This window comes from Garra rufa, chromosome 25, assembly GCF_049309525.1.
Source record: "Garra rufa chromosome 25, GarRuf1.0, whole genome shotgun sequence".
NCBI lineage: Eukaryota > Metazoa > Chordata > Actinopteri > Cypriniformes > Cyprinidae > Garra > Garra rufa.
The window spans coordinates 33,647,023-33,670,106 of NC_133385.1; the positions used below are offsets into that span (position 1 = coordinate 33,647,023).

The 23,084-nt window shown below is 39.2% G+C and overlaps 1 protein-coding gene across 1 annotated transcript; it reads right to left on the reverse strand.

The window, feature by feature from the left end:
* Nucleotides 1-2,062: 2,062 nt before the first annotated feature.
* On the reverse strand, nucleotides 2,063-17,353 carry LOC141301455 (NACHT, LRR and PYD domains-containing protein 3-like). Its single transcript, XM_073831676.1, has 10 exons — nucleotides 17,288-17,353; nucleotides 17,181-17,237; nucleotides 17,030-17,103; nucleotides 11,515-11,631; nucleotides 9,512-11,332; nucleotides 9,176-9,349; nucleotides 6,967-7,119; nucleotides 5,247-5,293; nucleotides 4,743-5,162; nucleotides 2,063-2,172 (listed from the first exon to the last, which is right to left on the reverse strand). Exons 1-10 carry the CDS (start codon nucleotides 17,351-17,353, stop codon nucleotides 2,063-2,065), a joined length of 3,039 nt encoding a protein of 1,012 aa, XP_073687777.1.
* Between the last annotated feature and the right edge of the window lie 5,731 nt (nucleotides 17,354-23,084).

The window sequence follows — 23,084 nt, forward strand, 5'->3', positions numbered from 1 at the left end:
TGGAGAAACTGGTTTATTCAATTTAGTTTCACATTCTGTTCTAAGAAGACAAGAGGATCCCAGTGATTCTGTAGTTTAAAATATCAAGCTTATCAAAAAACTTGCCCAAAAGCAGACAGCAGTGAGTTCAGAAACCAGGAATTGAATTAATTGTAAAAATGAATAGAGTTTATTGAATCATTTTAGTTTAATCATCTGTTTCCATGTACATTTAGACATTGTTTGACCGACACAAATTCAAAAAAAAAAAGGACAGCTTCACAACATCATCCTATGATAACAAATCCTTGAAAATGAAACTCTGTCCTATCTTTAACTTACTTATGAATGCAACACAGCATACAACATACAGTAAGAATTAAACAGAAACAGAAAAAAAAATATATATATATATTGAAATTACTGCAGTACATATATGATATATGAATGTAGGAAATAATGTAGCAGTCCTTAAATGTGCTCTCTTATATGTGACCCTGAACCACAAAACCAGTCTTAAGTCGCTGGGGTATATTTGTAGCAATAGACAAAAATACTTTGTATGGGTCAAAATTATTCATTTTTCTTTTATGCCAAAAATCATTAGGAAATTAAGTAAAGATTATGTTCCATGAAGTTTTTTTGTAAAATTCCTACTATATATATATATATCAAAATGTAATTTTTGATTAGTAATATGCATTGTTAAGAACTTAATTGGGAGAATTCAAAGGTGATTTTCTCAGTATTTTGATTTTTTTTCACCCTCAGATTGCAGATTTTCAAATAGATGTATCTCGGCCAAATATTGTCCTATCCTAACAAACCATACATCAATAGAAAGCTTATTTAGTGAGCTTTCATATGATGTATACATCTCAGTTTTGTCAAATTTAACCTTATGACTGGTTTTGTGGTCCAGGGTCACATATATCACAAATATTACATATATTATTTCTGAAGTTAAATCTATAATTACACTGTTGACACTATACCTATCCCTTAAACTTAACCATATGACAAAACCTGTCTTTATAAGTTTACCTGTATTTCACATCAAAAGCAACAACGCTGTCTTGTAATACAACAGCAACACAACAAGTACTTTTTCACAATAAGTAGTAGTTAAAGTCATCTAATATAAAGTGGGACTGAATATGTAAGGGATAATCAACGGCTTGCCGTGCGTTAAAGGATTTTAAATGCACGACGTGGAGGCTAATAACCGCCCGACGCGAAGCGGAGGGTGGTTGCCTCCACGAAGTGCATTTTAAATCCTTTAACGCACGGCAAGCCGTTGATTATCCCGCTTATTCCATGGTTATAGACAAATTAAAACTAGGATTGATATTTGCAGCGCAAAATTTGACTGAATGGATAAAAAAGACGGTTATTTTCGTCAGTTATGACATGCAGCTCTAGCATTCTGGCCGCTTCAAATCAGACTCAGAGATTAAATAGTCCGGTAAAAATCACATTTATTTGAATGAAATATAGCATTTGTTTCAGTAGATTATCGATCGACCAAGAGAGAGTGTAAAGGCACGAGAGATGACAGTTGTGTGTGCGTAACGTTACCTGCCTGCATGCTTGCGTCTCTCTCTACAAACAACAATTCATTCAAAAACAGCAGCTTTACCACCCCGTTGCTGAGGAATATAATGTAGCGATCTAGTATCTAGGCTATTTTAATAAGGATCGCAGGCAAACGCTGACAAGAAGTTTATGTATGTGCACAGCACAGCACAATGCGATCTCCGATCTCTCTCTCTCTCTCTCTCTCTCTCTCTCTCTCTCTCTCTCTCTCTCTCTCTCTCTCTCTCTCGGTGTGCTTTTGCGTGCATAAATTAAAGCAGCGCATTAATATAGAACGGTGATTAAACTGACTTGGAACTACCTGTGCATTAAACGGTTTTACTGCACACCTGCCAGCCAATCAGAATCCAGTATCCAGACATTCCATGGAATAAATAGGCATTTTACACACATTTGTGTACAACCACTTTTGAATGTACAATATGCATTTACTGTTTCTGTAGTTGAAAATTATACATTATATACTTCATAGGCTACATCCAATATTTTAATAAATAGACATTTTACACAATGACAGGGAGGAATCAAAAACCTTAAACCCAGCATAGAGGGGTTCAGTAAATTTGGCGTTGAAAGTGTGTAAGTGTGTGAGTGTGCAGGGCCGGTCCGTCCTACAGGCGAAGCAGTTTTCTGCCTGGGGCGCCAGGTGTGCGTAGGGCGCCGCCAGTGGCCCTTACAAAAAAAAAAAAAAAAAACAACAACATGTGGGCGCTCAGGTGCCCCCCTCCTTTTCTACACAATGAACAAATAAGCAAGAATAAATACACTTTTTATTTACAATATTTCATCTGGCCTGGCTGATGCACTTGAACAGAGACACGATGCTGCTGCTTACTTTAGTGGGGGGATATGTCTCTGCACAACTGGCAGCCCCAGGCCCGCAGCCCAATCAAGACGTGCGCCGTCGATGTAATGTAAACACAAATACATGGTTGTGTATGGGCGCACATCACACCAGGCAGACAGGTGTAAAAATGAAAAGGCACAAGCCCTCAGGTGCGCAGGGCAGAAAACGGAGGAAAGAGGAGGAGGAAAGGAAAGCCCAATTAAGAGGTAAGCTATGTCAACAAAGCGCTGTTTTGCGTTTCTGTGTTATTTTTAAGCTGATTGGCGCTAACGCTAGCGTTAGCTAAGTAATAAAAATAAAGGCAAAGCTAGCTAGATAATGCAATGTTATGATGAGCTATTGCTAGATTCATACAGATTGAGATGAATGCTCAACCCTCACGTTTGGGCTTAGTAGTTTTATTACCAGAGGTGGGTAGTAACGAATTACATTTACTTCGTTACATTTACTTGAGTAAATTTTTGGGGTAACTAGTACTTTTAGAGTATATTTAAAGATAGGTACTTTTACTCTTACTCAAGTACATTTATAGTGAAAAAACTTTACTTTTACTTCGCTACATTTGATGGCGTTCCTCCGTTACTGTCCTCAGAAACGTGTCGTTGGAATTTTCATTTCATGTCTGATAAAACTGCGTTAATACTGCTGTGTGTACAGCTGTTACTATGGAAACCGTAATATCTCAGCGCTCCTAAAGCGCCCCCTCGTGACAGATAATTAATTTTTCATTTCAAAACATTCTTTTCAGCTGTTTATGGTCAAATGATTGCAATTATTGTTGTAAATGTTAAAAGTTAAGGTGCCTTCTAAAAATCTAAACAAGTACAGTAATATTTATGTTTTAAATAAATATAATAAATTGTGACCCTGGACCACAAAACCAGTCATAAGGTTAAATTTGACAAAACTGAGATGTATACATCATATGAAAGCTCAATAAATAAGCTTTCTATTGATGTATAGTTTGTAAGGATAGGACAATATTTGGCTGAGATATATCTATTTGAAAATCTGGAATCTGAGGGTGCAAAAAAATCAAAATACTGAGAAAATCACCTTTAAAGTTGTCCAAATTAAGTTCTTAACAATGCATGTTACTAATCAAAAATTACATTTTGATAGGTTTACAGTAGGAATTTTACAAAAAATCGCATGGAACATAATCTTTACTTAATTTCCATTCCTAATGATTTTTGGCATAAAAGAAAAATCAATAATTTTGACCCATACAATGTATTTTTGGCTATTGCTACAAATATACCCCAGCGACTTAAGACTGGTTTTGTGGTCCAGGGTCACAATGATATACTCAATTTATCCCTTTTAATGTTATAAAGGATGAAATGCCATAGTGTAACATATTTTGTTTTTATGTGAAACTGTATCTGAATTTTAAATCATGCCATTTTATGGCTTAATATTCTTTACATTGTCCAATCCCATGTTTATTTTACTTTTGCAGATCTTAAAAATGGTTATGAATTGCTTTAAATCAATAGTTTAAAATTCTGCAGATACACTAAATGAAATAAATATAATGAAATAAAATTACGTCCTTGATATTTGTTTATATTTGTGTATTAAAAACAGTTTTGATTAGACTCCTATCTGATTTTCTATATTTAAAAAAAGGTCTTTTTTTTAATTTGGGCTAGTTAAATTAATTTTCGGGCTACCAAAATCTGATGAGAAGCTTTCCAAACAGTTTGAAATTCACTTCACATCAATCAGATCAGAAGTAACTAACTAGCTACTTGAGTATCGGATACTTTTTTACTTTTACTCAAGTAACTATTAAGATACTTAACTCAAGTAACTATTAAGATATAGATATGTTACTTTTACTCTTACTTGAGTAAATATTTCCATAAGTACTTGTACTTTTACTTGAGTACAGATTTTGGGTACTCTACCCACCTCTGTTTATTACCAAAAACTAGGTTACTACTATACACCTAACTGCCTTGAGTCTCAAAATGAGTAGCAGGCTGCACCATTATATCAGTGATGATGTGGCTACAGCTATCAATTAAAAAATCTATTTAAATTGTTTGTCCTGTGCAGCTATACATGCTTTGCTAGGATAATAACTGTACCTGTGTCTGTACAGACTCACTCACCAAATTCTTAAAGTCCCCAACTCCTGGAGAAGGGACATCTACTTTGTTGTTAATTTTGTTAAAATATGCGAGCCATAAAAAACAAAAAAACAAAAAAAAACATCTTTTTGTTCTGTAATTTGTGGAGGGGGGGGGGGCACCCAAATGCCAATCCTGCTGGGGCACCAAAATGTGTAGGACCGGCCCTGTGAGTGTGTGTGTGTCAGAGATGCTGTAGAAGGACAGAGTGCCAGCCGGCCAATCCAGATACACTCCCACTCTTTTAGAGGGAGGTGAAGGAGCAGGAATGTTGTTGCTCAAATTGTTGTGCCAGACAACAAAACCATCAATAGTGCTGAAAAGACACCAAGACTTGTTATTGTATCCAAACTTACCGATAGTCCCTTGTTTCCTGCTGATTGTTTTATAGGCCACTGCTATACGAGCCCAGCCGGTCCGTTCAACCTCCCAGTAATGGCGTCCAGTCAGACTCTCTCGACACAGAACCTGAGGAACATCTTTAAATCTCTCTGGATGATCAGGATACGGCTGCTGCTCATCCACATATTTCAACTCTCCGTTCTCAGACAGAATGAGTTGAGTGTTTGCTGTGTTTGGATCCAGTGTAAGATGACAGAAATCTGAACACAAGTAGAGAGACAAACAGAGATGTATAATTTTGTTTGTTTGTCAATAAAATCTACAAGAGTGTTGAAAGAACCTACATTTTTGTAGTCCTGGTTGGATCCTGAATAGCTCTCCATGGTCCGAGCTACAGTGACACACATGCACACACAGACAAATACAGACATAAAGAATTATAAGTAGTTAAAATGGTATTCACATAGAGAGCATTAATACAAAGAGTCAAGTCCCATCCTTTAGGACATAGTGGACAGCCTAACAAGAAAAAGCTTTAATGTCTTCATAATTCATGTTTAAATTCATATGTAAACAATTTAAATTAAAGGGGTCATCAGATGCAAAACTCACTTTTACGTGTTGTTTTAACATTAAGGTGTGTTGGCAGTTTGTGTACTCCACCACCCCACAAGGTGGTATCTTTAAAAGTAATATCCCCTTTTTTAAAATCACATCATTCTTAGCTTCTTGATGGTGTGGCGACACACCGACAGAGGCTGCTCCCACAATAGTTGATTGACGCTAAGTCAACACTCCCAGATGAGTTCGCACAAGGAAACGTAATCTTAGTTTTTGATCAGTTGCCAGAATCAGGGTAAGCACAAGTAATTACCATTTTGAGAGACCGGTATGCACTATGTAAACAATGAGTGAGGTATATGCACGACAGATCACTTCCGCGCATGCATCTACTATGGCAGATCACATTGACGCATCACAAGCACGAACACGCTCAGGAGAGTAGAACTCTCTGGATTTAGAATTATGATATAAATATTGTTCAGTTTTTTTTTTGCACAGAACGAACGTTTTGTGTCTTAAGACCTCAATGTATCGTCATAAGCCACATGGTTTACTTTGGTTTTGTCTTTACTCTTGAAGATTGAGTTTTGAGTTAAAAATCTTAGTTTGTGTTCTACTGAAGAAACAAAGTCACCTACATCTTGGATGCCTTGGGGGTAAGCAGGTAAAGCATTTGTGATGCAGCTTCACCTACAGTAGAAGTGAGTATAAGGGTTTTTTATGCATTTTTGCAAATGGCCTTTCTTAATAATGTGCTAGCAAGTTTCACAGCTAAACATGGCTAAATTTGGCTAAATTCAGCTAAAGTAAACATTTCGGCCTGTCATTTAAAAGAACATGCAACAGAATAGCTCGTTGTAAATGATTATTTGACAAGGTAAAAAGAGGATTTTTTAACACAATCCTTGAGAAGTTTTAACCAAAGTATGTTATTGGGGCAGCCGTGGCCTAATGGTTAGAGAGTCGGACTTGTAACCCAAAGGTTGCAGGTTCGAGTCTCAGGTCCGGCAGGGATTGTAGGTGGGGGGAGTGAATGTACAGCACTCTCTCCACCCTCAATACCACGACTGAGGTGAGTCCCTTGAGCAAGGCACCGATCCCCCAACTGCTCCCTGGGCGCCGCAGCAATGGCTGCCCACTGCTCCGGGTGTGTGTGTGCACTTGGATGGGTTAAATGCAGAGCACAAATTCCTTGTATGGGTGACCATACTTGGCCTCACTTCACCCCCTTTCCTTTCCTAGACTTCTCATTAAAACCCTAAAGAATCATATAAACTTGTGGAAAATGGGCATCTGATGACCCCTTTAAGTAACTATAAAATATATTTAAAAAGCAGTAAATAATATGGAAAAACTATATTTTGTGAGGTAACATGGGAATTTAATTAGAACATGCAGAGATGAAAAGTGCCAGAAAAGAAAAAATATGATTTTAATTTCCAAACAATGTTTTGTTTTGTGCTGCACACATTAACATTTCTTAACTTGTTCCCCACATACTTGAGTATCTCCAGTTTGTCAGAGAGCAGCTGAACTCCTGATTCTCCTGGGTAATTGTAGCTCAGATCCAGCTCTCTCAAGTGTGAAGGGTTTGAACTCAGAGCTGAAGAAAGATAACGGCAGCCCTCCTCTGTCACCATACAACCTGACAACCTACAGACACACAAAATGGATTACATCATATGAAGCCTTACACTATTTATAATGAAATTCAATAATAATTATTCCAAACACAACTAAATGCAATTTCAACTGAAAGCCAAGCCAGACGTGCTATTTTAGTCTTTTTCTTTCTTTCTTTCTTTCTTTCTTTCTTTCTTTCTTTCTTTCTTTCTTTCTTTCTTTCTTTCTTTCTTTCTTTCTTTCTTTCTTTTCGTGGTTATCTTTTGATAAATGAACAGCTTTGGAATTAATTTGTTTGGAACCATGGATCAAGAAAGACACATTGGTGGGGGAAAACGAGTGGCAGAGAGAGGGAGGAGTACAACCATCACAGTACTGAACATCCATTCATCTATTCAATACATTTTCCCTAGAACTTGTCCTATGTATAGGGTCATGGAGGGGCTGGAGCCTTTCCTAGGTCATAGGCAGGAAAACTCCTGGACATATGGTCAGTCCATCACACAGCAAAATCCCCAGTGTTAATTTAACACTCTGAGTGTGGACACATATAAACACTGAAGCAGTGTTGAAGTTAAGAAGATAATTAGGTGATTAACAAAGTGATGATTGATCATTATTGAAGACACCTGATGTTAATAAGCAGAATCATCAAAGGAGAAAATTAAAAATTTTAAGCAGCCATTATTGTGGTCAGTGTTTGGAAAAGGGGTGCGGTGTTGAACATGAAAAATAAAGCAGTCTCATCTGTTCTCTTCAACATATTAAAAATTAAAATGTGAACAAAATGCAATTAAATGTGTTATAATTAAAATATGAAAATTAAAATGATGGGTAATAATTGAATTATGATGGAATTTTTACGACCCTGTCCGTCAAAATGACGGGCAACGTAACAGTCTAACAAAACCTCTGGTATATATATATTCTCATTATTTTTTAACACATCTATAGTTATGCGGTGGCACCGAGTTAGACCTCTTGACTCCACACAGAAACACAGCAAACACTGTGAAACTTTTATTTTTTATTTGTTTACATGCCTGCCGGGTATTTTAAGTTGAGGTGCTATTTGTTTTTATATTAGACTTTTTTTTAATATTTAGTGTTACACTAAAGTCCAGAAGTGAAGAATTTATGTAATTTATTACTTGATTGTTCAAGCTACCTCACAGAAGTGCTCTGTTTGTTAACTGAGTTGTTGAATGGTAAAAAATAAAAAAAAATAAAAAATAAAATAAGGAAAATCCTGGATCTGTTTCTTCGCTCTTCTTTATTCTTTTTTATGTATTATAGAAGTATCGGATTGGGACTCAAAATCAAATGACTCGGACTCAAGGGCAAAAAAACCTGATCGGGACATCCCTAGAGGAAACCAACATCAACACAGAGAGAACATACACACTCCACATAAAAAGGTCTAATGCAGCAGCTGGGACTCCAATACTGCACATACAGTACATCATTATACTAGATTGATTTTTATTTTATTTATTTTTTCTCTCACCTTTTTTTTTTTTTTTACAAGTAAATTTAGTCAATTTCGATGGGTTTTTGTTTTGGTATATGAAGAAATATGGGAAATAAAAATAGGAAATAGGGTGGAAATGCTGCTTTTCTCATTTATTATTTGTGCTCCAATACAGTGAATAAAATGAAAAGTTGTTATTCTTATCCAATAATAAAATACTAATGTGAATAATCATTCAAACTTCAAAGATAAAAGTGCATCGATTATGTAATGCTCATGTTTTTTTTTTCATTAAAAATGCAAGACTGAGTGCTAAACTTCTGTCATGCCAAAATAAATACTGTGCACACATATTAGTGTTTTGCAGACACTGTGCTGCAACAAAGTTGGGGTTTTATTGAGTTGGTCAGTGAGTATTCAGGAAGACCATCCATTACTGACACACCTTCTGTGTCAGCTTGATGTCAAAGAATTAAATAGGTGAAAATAGGGGAAGAGAGAAATTGTTTTTTTTTGACAAATGATCTTAAGAAACTCTTTCATTGACACCAACTTAGTTCAGAATGTAGAACTTAGAATTTAGTGTTTAGTGTGGAGTGTCATGTTCTAAAATACCTCAGTATCTCCAGCTGACAGTTTTGACACTTCAGCCCATCAGAGAGTAGCTTCACTCCTGAATCATGCAAGTCATTGTTACTCAGGTCCAGCTCTCTCAGGACAGAGTCAGAAGATTGTAGAACTGATGATACAGTTTCACAGGACTCAATAGTGAGATTACAGCCAGCGAGACTAAAACAGAGCACATAAAACTGTATTTCTTAACCTCATCCTGGAATTAGTGGAGTTTCAATCATTTTTGTTTCTAACAAAAGAAAATTTAATTCCATTCCGAAGGGAATCTTTATTGTAACAGGATGAAAGGATGATTCAATGTAAGGATGCAAGACTCACAGAGCTTTTCTGCATTTGATCACAGCTGGTATCAGTCTTCTTCTACCTTCATCTGATGTGTTGTATTTTTTGAGATCCAGTTCATCAAGCACTTCCTTCGACATCTGGAGCATGTAGGCAATTGCTGAGCAGTGAGCAGGAGAGAGTCTCTTCTCTGAATTTTTGTCAGATTTCACAAACTCCTGAATCTCACTGGACAGAGTCTGATCTTTCACTTCCAGCAGACAGAGGAACAGATTAATTGATCTTTCAATGGAAAGTTCATGCCCATCTTTGATCTTCTCTTTAATGTACTGTGTGGTTTTACTGATACTCTCTGAGCTGTTCTCCGTGTCTGTCAGTAGATCCAGTAGGAGTGTCTGATTGGACTCCAGTGAGATGCCAAGCAGGAATCGCAGGAACAGATCTAGGTGTCCTTTTTTACTTTCTAAGGCTTTATCCACTGCACCTTTATGCAAATTGTGCATTGCATCAAAAGTCTTAAGGACCTCCATTGTGCTGCATAAATAACAGTAAAACACATAGAAAGCAGCTAGAAACTCCTGAACACTCAGATGAATGAAGCAGTAGATTTTTCTCTGATGAATCACAGGTTCTTCCTTAAAGATCTCAGTGCAAATCTCAGAAAACACTGAGGCATCAGTGACATTTATGCCGCTCTCTCTGAGGTCCTCCTCATAGAACATCACATTGCTTTTCATCAGCTCTCTGAAAGCGACTTCTGCAAGTTTCATAATTACTTCTCTGTTGGACTTCAGGACTTTCTCAGGATCTCTTTCATCACACTTTCTTTTAATGTGAATTAGCAGAAAGTGGATGTACATTTCAGTCAGAGTTTGAGGGATTTCAGCAGTTACATCTTCTTTCAGGGCATTTTGAAGAACCGTGGCTGACATCCAGCAGAAGACAGGTATGTGACACATGGTGTGGAGGCTTCTTGCGCTTCTAATGTGTGAGATGATTCTGCTGGCTTGATGCTCATCACTAATTCTCTTTTTGAAATATTCCTCTTTTTGAGAATCATTGAAACCCTGAATTTCTGTTACACGATTAATGAATGGAATCTGATTGGCTGCTGCTGGTCTGGAAGTGATCCAGATGCGAGCAGAGGGAAACAGATCTCCTCTGATGAGGTTTGACATCAACACAGCCAATGATAAAGACTTATTCACATCACAAACCTTCTCATCATCTGAAAACAGTGTCATTCTGCTTTCATCTAGACCATCTAGGATGAACAGAACTTTACTCTCCTCATAAATAACTGAGTCCAGATCTTTAAGTTCAGGATGAAAGTCCAACAGAAGTCTGTGAAGAGAGTACTGATGATCTTTAATTAAGTTCAGCTCTCGAAATGGAAACACAAACATGAAATCTACATCCTGATTGGCTTCTCCCTCAGCCCAGTCCAGAATGAACTTCTGTACAGAGACGGTTTTTCCAATTCCAGCGATGCCTTTAGTAAGAACAGTCTTGATTTTGCCTTTCTCTTCATATCCTGGTTCAGACCAGGTTTTAAATATGTCATTACAGTTGATTGAATTGTGTTGTGTTTTTTGAGTTTTTTCCATCTGTAAAACCTCATGTTCCTCATTCACCTCTTCTCTCTCTCCTTTTATGATGTAGAGCTGTGTGAAGATCCTGTTCAACAGTGTTTCATTTCCTTGTAGTTTGTTTCCCTCAAATAAGATGTTATACTTGTTCTTCATACTAGTTTTGTGCTGGTCTTTGACTCTCTGCAGGACTGCTTTAGTGTTTTCCTGCCTGACCTGAGTCTGATTGGGGGATGCAATTATGCAAGTATTATCTGTCTCCACATTGCTAAAAAAAAAAAAAAAAAAAAAAAAACAGAACAGAACAGCAAAAATGGCACTGATTATAATGACTGTTTTGATTGTATATGTTGGATATTTTGGAGAATATTTATTGTTCATTGGAGTTCCTAAGTCAGTATTTATTTGAGATGAATTGCAGTAAATCAGCAATTAAATATGTATACTAACTGTGTGGCAGACATCTCTGTTCCATCACTAAATTCAACAGGAATATACATGGATCTTGCACTATTCATAGACACAGTGCTGAGTTTTGAAGATTCTGATTCCAGTCTCTTCTTCCTGCTAATAGTGGCAAAAGACAAATGAGTATGCATAGTATACATACAGTGAGGAAAAAAAAAATGTTTTGGTCCCCTCCTGATTTTGTACGTTTTCCCACTGACAAAGAAATGATCAGTCTATAATTTTAATGGTAGGTTTATTTGAACAGTAATACACAGATTTGCATTTTAATGAGTGAAATATGTATTTGATCATCTATCAATCAGATTTCTGGCTCCCATGTGTCTTTTATACAGATAATGAGCTGAGATTAGGAGCACTCTCTTAAAGGGTGTGCTCCTAATCTCAGCTTGTTACCTGTATACATGACACCTGTCTAGAAGCAATCAATGAATCAGATTCCAAACTCTCCACCATGGCCAGGACCAAAGAGCTGTCCAAGAATGTAAGTGACAAGATCGTAGACCTACACAAGGCTGGAATGGGCTACAAGACCATCACCAAGCAGCTTGATGAGAAGGTGACAACAGTTGGTGCGATTATTAGCAAATGTAAGAAACACAAAATAACTGACTATTTTTTATTTAAATTTTTTTTTTTACAAAAACTTTACAAATTTGTAATAAATTTCAGTGGTAATGAAACATTTTTGTGAGGGAAAGGCAATACTTTTGTGAGGAAACACTTTCTAGATAGAATGCAATAGGATCTTTTGTGAGATCTTTTTTTTTTTTTACACAGTTTTGCAAAATTAAGAGAAATCCTGACTTCTGACTTTTTTGTAGTAAGCAAGGAATATACTTTGGGGGAATGTATCGGAGTTAAAGTAAACATTTTAATCAGGAAATGTAGTGGAGTAAAAGTAAAAGTAGGCTGAAAAATAAAAACTCATGTAAAGTACATATACTCCCCAAAAATACTTAAGTACTGTAACAAAGTATTATTATTTCGTTACATTACACTATTGGACAAAACCCAACAAATATGTCTTTTAGAGCAGGTCAGCATCTATTGGTCCAGTGCAAACAAGCCTATAGAAATCAAACCCATGAATGAGAATTGTGTTCTACAATTTGAGCTACTGAAATGTAAGTCACCTTAATAAAAGTGCTTAAGTCATACCTGGAGGTATTGGAAGACTCTGTTGCATCACTCATTTCTTGGGGCAGATTGCAAATGGATGAAGATGCACAGTCAGGAGAAGGAGATCTTATTTCAGAAATAGGGTCTTCATTCTCTCTTTTCTCATGTGAACTCATTTTGGAAGCACTGCTCACCTACTCTAAAAAAAATAAATATAAACACATAAAATTTAAATGACACCAGATACACAAACACAACATCTGAGGAGCAGTACAGCATATCATGGTCACATTTGTTTTGACTACATTTGATCTGTTCATAGTACTGACCAGCCCTCTTGAGAGTGTTAAACAACATTTTTAAAGCCACTGTGGTGCTTATTCTTTTGATCTATCGGCAGCATTTGATATTGTTGACCACTCTATTATGATATATAGATTAAAGTTTTCTTGGGATAAAACGAGCGATCATCAAATTATTTCCTCTTTTAGTCACACACTTCAGACTTAAACATAGAGGGGACTGAGTTTTTTTTTTTTTTTTTTTTTTTTCAGTGGTTAGACCTCAGTTGTGGAATAACTTGCCTTTAGAGATTAGATTAACACTTTCTCTGACTACTTTTAAGTCTTTTTTAAAACATATCTGTTTTCCCTATCTTATTATTAATCTTTTCTTTACTTAATTGTGGCTTTTTTTTCAATGATTTGTCTTTAGATTTTTTTTTTCTTGAACATTTCCAAAGCACTTTGGTCACTCTTGTGGCTTTTTTAAACATACTGCATAAATAAACGGAACTTGAACTAGTCTCACATCAGATGGAAGACTTTCTATATCACTCTTTTAAAGCAGTGTGGTTAAATAAGCCAAACAATTCCCACACTGATTTCACAATTTCAGTATAAAAAGATAAAGTAGCTTTGGATACTTAACTGTTAAGTAAATGTGCAGTTTTGTTTAGTAGCCTACAAACAATACTGTACTGCCCCCCCCCCCCCCCCTTTTGTTTTTACACTAAAATCAACTTCTGATACTGCACGAATAAAACTAACTAAAACATAGTCCACAACTCCTGATATCCTCAAAGTCAAAGGTAACTCAAGGTCAGCGTGTGCAAGGAACTGACATACATAATTTGTGTGTATCCACAGAGAATATGTAATCCATTTTTAAATATTAGTAAAAATATTTTTAAGTAATATTATTTAGTGCTACATATTATTTAATTAGTGTAATTTAGTATGTATTTAAAATGATCATGACATACATTTTTCTTCATCTATTGACATACTGTCATTTTACAATAAAAATACTGCTTAGCTGTAAACTGTCCAATTTTCTATTTATTTATTTATTTTTGTTAATGGTGCATATCAAGCATCTTCAGCTGTTTTTCAGGTTTTATTATAATGCGGTACATAATCATTTCTCACTGTTTATTCAGCGTTAATGTTTCTACACAAGTTATTTTTCTATATCTACATGGTTACATGAAGAAAGAATTAGAAGAGAGCACTTACCACAATATGCTGCCACTTGACAGTCCACGCATAGATTTAAGCCCTCAAATTTTTATTCTGTATTTTACTTTCATTTAGTCACCTGGTCAAGGTGACTCTTGTATCTTACTTGTCTTGTTCTCCCTCTAGTGGTGAAAAGCATCATCATAATCTCAGGTGGGACTCAGAGCAGTTGTTTTGTTTGTAACACAACACAAACAGTATGAAATAAAATTAAAACAGCAATCAGGATTTTTAGATCTTTAGGCTTTAGATCACACTTCAACTCATCCATTTCTGCAACCAAATGTGACACAAACACACAAGAGAGGAATTACATGTGTTTGAAGTTTGTAACATTTGTGGACTGTGAAACTGTGAAACAGTAACTCTGGAGTTCTTTTTGCTGATAGGCACGGTAAATGGCTAATGACTAAATCTTTGACTAATTTGATTAAATATACATATAATATATTCGAAATAAATGTCTGAGTTCATATTGAGACATTTGAATCGGTGCACACTTTGTGAAGTTGTTGGGATTTCTTCTAAACTTTAGAGGAGACAAATGTGAGAACACCATCATCTCTAGCTAAGGAGAATTGTCAGAGAACTGTTACTGAAATCTCTTCTGAACTTTAGAGTTTTTTCTTGAGAAGCAATGTGAGAAGTGAGAAGACTCAAGCAAAAGTATAAATTTGATGTTCATGCTGTTAGCATGATATCAACATGTCTTTTAAATTTTGGACAATCGTTTTTTCACTCCCCAGACTCCATCGCTTAATCTCATTATCCTAACTGTGTGAGTCTTTTCAGATTTGTCTTTGTTGTCGATACTAATATAAAATAGCTGGGGGGACCTGAGCTATCTTTTTTTCTTCTTATGGAGGGTCCCTAATGCCTTATGGGAGGTCCCAGATTCCCGCAGCCCCCCTCAATTTGAGCACTGAATTTAATTAATTATTATCTTTTCATTAAACTCTGCAGTTCCTTTGCAAACCCCTGTTTGGGATGCCTTGATGTAATTTAATGTTTACAGTTTTTCTCAATTGCTAAAACACAATTTCTGAAACCTTGCTCCATTTTCTGAAACCATTAAACACAAAACCTCATCTTCAAGCACCATTTACAAAACCTCTTACTCCTCTTGCAAAATGGAACTTTTTGCCTCAAAACAGTTTTACCTGTGTTCAAAATCAAGCACTGCTCTCAAATCATAAACAAAGTGAGCAAAATGATATACACTATCAAGCAGTCAGTAAACCATAAAACAAAAAACAGAAAACACATTGTTCAAAACATATAGTTCTCAGGGAGAAGTAAATTTTTAACCTCAAAGTTCAGGCCCATACAATTTGTTCATTGTACAGTATACAGCCTACAATGCACTGTATTACAGTATACAATACTAAAAGGGACAAAAATCAAAGGAGGAGTAAACATGTGATCAATGTGCTTCCTCTTGTCTTTGGGCTGAGTCAGGCCAGAGCACTTTTTTTGAAATCACAAGCAATATTGTCCTTCCTGAGGCAACGGGGGAAGAAGCCTCTTGTGTGCTGTATCCAGCCCTGACATGATTCCTCACCTATACAAATACAATCTTTCTTGCCCTCCTCCTCTTCCTCTTCCATCTCCTCTTCCTCTTTCTTGCCCTCTACCTCCTCCTCCTCCTCCTCTTTCTTGCCCTTCTCCTCCTCTTCCTCATCACCCACCTCGCATAAGCACTCATCCTCGTCCTCTCACATTGTTTCTTCTATCCATTCTCAGACTTTCTCCTTCCCATCTTCAACAATCTGTTACAACCTGAACTGTCTTATATTGGTTGTGTCACATCATTTGAAAAAGTTAACATCAATTTTGAGTGCTTGTGTTTAACCAATGACATTAGTTCTCTATTTGTATTTGATTGTTGCCACTTGTGTTTACCAGTATGGATGATATGTGTATTAGAGTGCATAATGTGTTTTGAGAATGAGAATGTGTTTAGAGTTTTGCTGAAAAGTCTAAGTGTGATCTGAAAATTGTGTTTTAACATGTGAAATGGTTTAAGGTATTGACAACAGACTGTGCAATTAGCTAAATGAGGTCAGGCAACTGAAAACTTTGTTCAGCCAATGGGTTTTAGTGTTTTAGCAATTGAGAAAAACTGTAATGCCTGCCTGGTCTCATGACAAAAATGTACCTTTATGATTTTTATGAGACTGGGTTGGTCATTTTGATATGGTATAAGATTATTCAATTTAAATCAATGGTTTAATTAGGTAATCTAAAAAAAGTAATTAAAGTAATCTAAAAGTAATCAAAAAGTAGTCTGATTATATTACCTAAAATGTCTAATGTAAGGGACTGCATTACTAACTACATTTTTTTCATCTGATTTGAAATCAGTAACGGACTACAATTTGTAACAGTTAGCAAATTTTTTGTCTACCCAGTTCTGGTTTACATTTCTTTCTTTCTTTCTGCAATTATAGGTGGGTGCACAACGCGCTTACACTCTATTTTTTACACACAAAAGTGGATTCGGACACAACTGCGCCATGCGCTTCAGACATAGGGTCCTCTGTGTGAACTGATGAATATGAACAAACCTCATCTCTCCATTAGTCCAACTCAACTGACTCATTTCAGAGAATAAAGAGTCTAACAGTCAAACTCATATTTGAGTGATTCTGTTCCTCTCAGAATAGAGCTGTCACACCCTCAGCACGTTCCCTCAGTCCCAGTCACCACGATCTGTCACAAACCAACCAATCCCCAATGCTCCACACCCTTGAACCATCACCAGAGTTCTAATTACCCACACCTGCACCAGCAATCACCCACTCCCTTTAAATACTTACCTCTGTCATTCACTCACTGGCTGGAATCGAAGTTACATGGACACCTTCTGTGGATCTTCTCCTCTCCGCGCTGATTCTCCTGTGCTCCTCATTGGAACCCCTTTGTGTATCTGTGGACACAAAACACACACCTCTAAGGGAAGTGCCTTTTGCTCTTGCTGGTGACTGTTTGTGGACTTGTACTTACCTGCTGGATTGTGCTAGAAGATTTGTATGCCTCAGTCCATACTTGCCTGTTTTTCACCTGTTTGAAGTATACACTATTCACAATAAACATCACTAATTATTACCTACCTTCTCCGTGTGTGTGTGGACGTGACAGGATTCCAGCCCGGGAAAAGCTCGATCCAGTTTACCCATGGAGGCTAATGCAGCATCTACCGACACTTCCCCGGATCCATTCGCTGATATGGTGAACGCTCTCCGCCAGTCTTTGCAATCCGTTCCCACAGCTGCCCGAACGAACAGTACGACGATTCCTAACACACCCCTCTCTCGCCCCCTGAGTTATTCCGGCGATCCAGGCAGCTGTAATGGTTTTCTCCTCCAAAGTTCCCTCTATATAGAAGCTAACGCTCACAATTGGAAATTTCCCTAATGAAATTTCCAAAATCTCCTTCATGATTTCCCTCCTCACTGGACCAGCACTCCAATGGGCGGAGGCGCTCTGGAGTGCTAGAAGTCCAGCACTAGCCTCTCACAATGCATTCGTCACTCATTTCAAGGAGGTGTTTGGAGTAGCTCTCACTCCCCTCTCAGTGCACGATGAACTCATAACCTTGCGTCAAGGTACTTCTAACATTCACGATTATACCTTACGTTTTCGATCACTAGCAGCCAACAGTGGTTGGAACCAGATCGCCCTCTTGGCAGCATATCGAAAGGGACTCAAGCCACAAATTCGCAAGCACATGGTCACTTATGACGACAACGTACCTCTAGAGAATTTCATCAAGAAAGCTACTAGCATCTCTCAACATCTCTCTGCCTGTTCCTCGACGATGTCAGTGGCCAGTTTCCTTCCATCCAGAGCGCCTTCGCCCCAACGGGACACCGAGGAACCCATAATCACGGATTCCTACCGACTGGATCCTGCAGAGCGGAGGCGACGGATTAGAAGCAGACTATGCCTGTATTGTGGAGAAGCCTCACACCTCATCAATGTCTGCCCAGTTCGCCCGCCTCGCCCAATGGTGAGTTCAGTGTCATTTACTCCTGCAATATCTAACATACCACATATCAAAGCCAACCTAATAGTAGATTCTCGTACTGTCCCCATACATGTGCTGGTGGATTCTGGAGCGGCTGGCAACTACGTCACAAAGTATCAGATTCCCACCGTCCTCAGTGAAACTAGGTATCAAATAACCACCATTCAAAACTCACCATTGGGCGATGGTAAAATCTCCCGGAGGACAAGGGAATTAATGCTCATCTCTCAGCATAACCATCTTGAAAACCTCACCCGTTTAGTACTTCCCCGAGCGAATGTCGATGTCATCCTGGGTAGACCCTGGCTCGCAAAGCATCAACCCCACATCAACTGGAGCACAGGAGAAATCCTAGAATGGAGTGCAGAATGCAAGAACCACGGCTACAGTTCTCCATCAGCAACCTCGAAATCTCCACACCGCTCTATTCCCCTTCATGCCACAACTGTCGAGAGTCCGACCACTCATGCCTCAGTCACCATTCCTGCCATCTATCAGTCATTTTCTGACGTATTCAGCAAGGAACGAGCCACCCAATTACCTCCACACCGGCCCTGGGATTGTAGTATCGACCTGCTGCCAGATGCCAAGCTACCACATGGGAAAATCTACCCACTTTCACGTCCTGAGCAGGAAGCCATGGAAAGTTACATCAAAGAGGCTCTCCATCAGGGGTTCATCAGACCTTCCACGTCCCCTGCAGCGTCTAGTTTCTTCTTTGTCTCCAAGAAGGATGGTGGACTCCGGCCCTGCATAGATTATCGTGTGTTGAACGATGCTACTGTCAAATTTGCCTATCCACTTCCACTTGTACCAGCTGCCTTAGAGGAGCTTCGGGAAGCTTGTATATTTACCAAACTCGACCTCCGCAGTGCATACAATCTGATCCGTATCCGAGAAGGGGACGAGTGGAAGACTGCCTTCATTACCCCGACTGGCCACTATGAATATCAGGTGATGCCCTATGGCCTGGCCAACAGTACATCCATATTTCAAAATTTCATGAACGAAATCTTTCGTGACTACCTCCACCGTTATACCATAATCTACATTGACGACATATTGATCTACTCCCGCAACATGGAAGAACACCAGAACCATGTCCGTCAAGTTCTCCAACGCCTTCGAGAGTATCAACTCTACTTAAAGACCGAAAAATGTGAATTCCACCAGTCTACCGTCTCCTTCCTCGGGTACGTGATCTCTGCGGAGGGAGTCCGAATGGAGCCAGGTAAAGTGGATGCTGTAGCTAACTGGGCGGAACCAAGAACTGTGAAGGAGCTACAACGCTTCCTTGGCTTCGCCAACTTTTACCGTCGCTTCATAAACTAGTCTTCTCTCAGCACCACTAACCTCCCTCCTGAAAGAAGGACGTCGAGTGTTGCACTGGACATCTGAAGCACAACAAGCTTTCGACCACCTCAAGCACATGTTTGTCTCAGCACCTATCCTCAGACATCCTGATCCTTCACGACCCTTCATAGTGGAAGTGGACGCGGCAGACGTGGGTATCGGAGCTGTACTATCTCAGTGGTCTGGTGAACCCCGGTCTCTCCATCCGTGTGCGTACTACTCCAAAAAACTCACCCAGGCCGAGCGTAACTATGGTATAGGTGATCGCGAGTTACCAGCCATTAAGCTTGCCCTCGAGGAGTGGCGGCACTGGTTAGAAGGAGCCCAGTTCCCCTTCACAGTGATCACCGATCACAAAAACCTCCAATACCTCCAACATGCCAAAACACTCAACGCCCGTCAAGCACGCTGGTCACTGTTCTTCGCTCGCTTCAACTTCCAAATCACCTACCAACCCGGTCACAAGAACACCAAAGCAGATGCCTTATCCCGTATGTATTCGCCTGAACCTACCGTTGACATTCCTGACCCAATCTTAGCTCCTTCTATTTTCCTGGTGCCCATCCTGTGGCAAATAGATGAAGAAATCCAGACTGCCACCCTCGAGGAGCCCGCTCCACCCGGGCTTCCCCCGGGTCATACCTATGTCCCTAATAATCACCGACTACCTCTACTGGATAGTACGCACACGTCCCCTGGCTCAGGACACCCTGGCAGCAGGCGAACCCTCTCGCTCCTCCAACAAAAGTATTGGTGGCCCAACATGACTAGGGACGTCATCCGGTACGTCCGTGGATGCTCGGTCTGCGCCGTTACCACCACACCTCGCCGCCTACCCGAAGGTAAACTTCAGCCTTTACCCATTCCCCGCCGGCCCTGGACACACCTGGGAGTGGATTTTGCCACGGACTTACCTCCCTCTCAAGGTTACACAACAATTCTTGTGGCTGTAGACCGTTTTTCAAAAGCCTGTAAACTAATTCCTCTAAAAGGTCTTCCCACAGCTCTTGAAACAGCCGAGGCGCTGTTTCACAACGTGTTCCGGAACTATGGGCTCCCAGAGGACATCGTATCTGACAGAGGGCCCCAGTTTATTTCCAGGGTCTGGCGGGCCTTCTTTCAACTTCTGGGAACCACTGTCAGCTTATCATCAGGATATCACCCTCAAACTAACGGGCAGACCGAGCGGAAGATACAAGAAATCTCCCGGTATCTTCGGACGTACTGCTCACAACATCAGGACACCTGGAGCCAGTATCTGTCGTGGGCTGAGTATGCTCAAAATTCCCTCCGTCAGACATCCACTGGTTTAACCCCATTTCAATGTATTCTAGGATACCAACCATCACTGTTCCCATGGACTGGAGAAACCTCAGAAGTGCCCGCGGTAGATCACTGGTTCCAGGAGAGCGAGAGGGTGTGGGACTCAGCTCATATCCATCTGCAACGGGCTATACGGAGGCACACGGAAGCCGCCAATCGTCGCAGGTTACCCAATCCTACTTACCTCCCTGGAGACCAGGTATGGCTCTCAACTCGGGACATCCGCCTCCGTCTGCCCTGCAAAAAGCTGAGTCCCCGCTACATAGGGCCCTTCACCATCCATTCACAGATCAATCCCGTCACTTACCGTCTAAACTTACCTCCACGCTACCGGATCTCCCCCACGTTTCACGTCTCCCTACTCAAACGTCACACTGACCCAGTCTTCCCTTCCTCTACAGAATTGGAGCCGCCCCCCCTCCAGACCAGCCTGAAATCCTCGGAGACAACATCTACCAGGTCCACGAGATCCTCGACTCCCGGCGGCGGAACGGCCAACTCCAGTACCTCGTAGACTGGGAGGGGTTCGGACCTGAGGAGAGATCATGGATACCCCGCGATGACATCCTGGATCCTGCTCTCCTCGAGGAGTTCCACCGCCAACATCCGGAACGCCCAGCTCCCAGAGGTCGAGGTCGTCCCCGTCGCCGTTCTTGGGTGCCTGGAGTCACCCGTGGAGGGAGGAGTAATGTCACAACCCTCAGCACGTTCCCTCAGTCCCAGTCACCACGATCTGTCACAAACCAACCAATCCCCAATGCACCACACCCGTGAACCATCACCAGAGTTCTAATTACCCACACCTGCACCAGCAATCACCCACTCCCTTTAAATACTTACCTCTGTCATTCACTCACCGGCTGGAATCGAAGTTACATGGACACCTTCTGTGGATCTTCTCCTCTCCGCGCCGATTCTCCTGTGCTCCTCATTGGAACCCCTTTGTGTATCTGTGGACACAAAACACACGCCTCTAAGGGAAGTGCCTTTTGCTCTTGCTGGTGACTGTTTGTGGACTTGTACTTACCTGCTGGATTGTGCTAGAAGATTTGTATGCCTCAGTCCATACTTGCCTGTTTTTCACCTGTTTGAAGTATGCACTATTCACAATAAACATCACTAATTATTACCTACCTTCTCCGTGTGTGTGTGGACGTGACAAGAGCAGCTCCATCAGCAGATGTTTAGAGTCCTCACAGGAACTTCACGTTACAGTAAAACTGCAAACACACAGAAGAACCAGCAAACAAAGCACAAATTTACATTTTAATTAGTTTCAGAAAGTAGTGATCATAGGAAATATTTAAATGCTTGAGGTTCATAATTTGACTTCAAGACGTTTCATAATCCTCCATCTGCAGGTGTTTTCATGGTTCACTGAATGACATTTGATTATAAAAATGAGCTTGACTTGAAAATGAATGAAAACATAAAGACACAATATTACTTTATTTATTATTAGTTTTGTTTGTTTAATATAGTATTAACATATTTTTATATATACATTTAAATAACGTTTCACTCATCTGTGCTTTCTTTTATATTTTTTTATTCTAAATATTAATTAATTAAATAATAAACTGATCTCCATGAACACTTTCTTTGATCCTAAAGTCAATCATTAAACTAACAATCATTAAACACCTCAAAATCACATCAGATTATTGGATTGACAGTCAAACATTAAGATGGATGTTTTATTAAATCTAATATCAGCCCAGTAAAGTAACCAAACTTCCATTCGTTTATATGTGTACATGCATGTGTGTTTATGCAAACGTTTTTATTATGCATTTAATTTAATATTAAATGCATAATAAATCTGAAAGCCCTTTGATGAAGATTTTGCCTTCAGACCAAAATAAATAAATAAACAGATAAATAAATACTTATTATTTGCTTTAAAGTACGCACAAAATTACAAGATGTTTAGAATCAGGCAAAAAATCTGATTAATAGGTCAGATGGTCAGAATTGTGTATGATGATACTTAGTTAAAAAGAATCACCTGGATCTCCACGAATATATTTTACAAAAATAAATCCCCAATGAAATAATAATAAAATAAAGAAATAAATTTAACGAAGGAGTAAATTAAGTATTTTTAGAAGAATGTTAAGTGGTTTATTCCCTGTACACACAGAAGGGGGCATCACTATCATGTGAATGACTCTTTTCTGAACCCCAGCTGACATGAGCATTTG

Coding starts and splice junctions, on each gene's coding strand:
- LOC141301455 (XM_073831676.1), bottom strand. CDS start 17,353: ATGGGTAAACTGGATCGAGCTTTTCCCGGGCTGGAATCCTGTCACGTC. Junction 17,238..17,287: donor TCCACACACACACGGAGAAG/GTAGGTAATAAT, acceptor TACTTCAAACAG/GTGAAAAACAGGCAAGTATG. Junction 11,333..11,514: donor ACAGAGATGTCTGCCACACA/GTTAGTATACAT, acceptor TTTTTTTTTTAG/CAATGTGGAGACAGATAATA.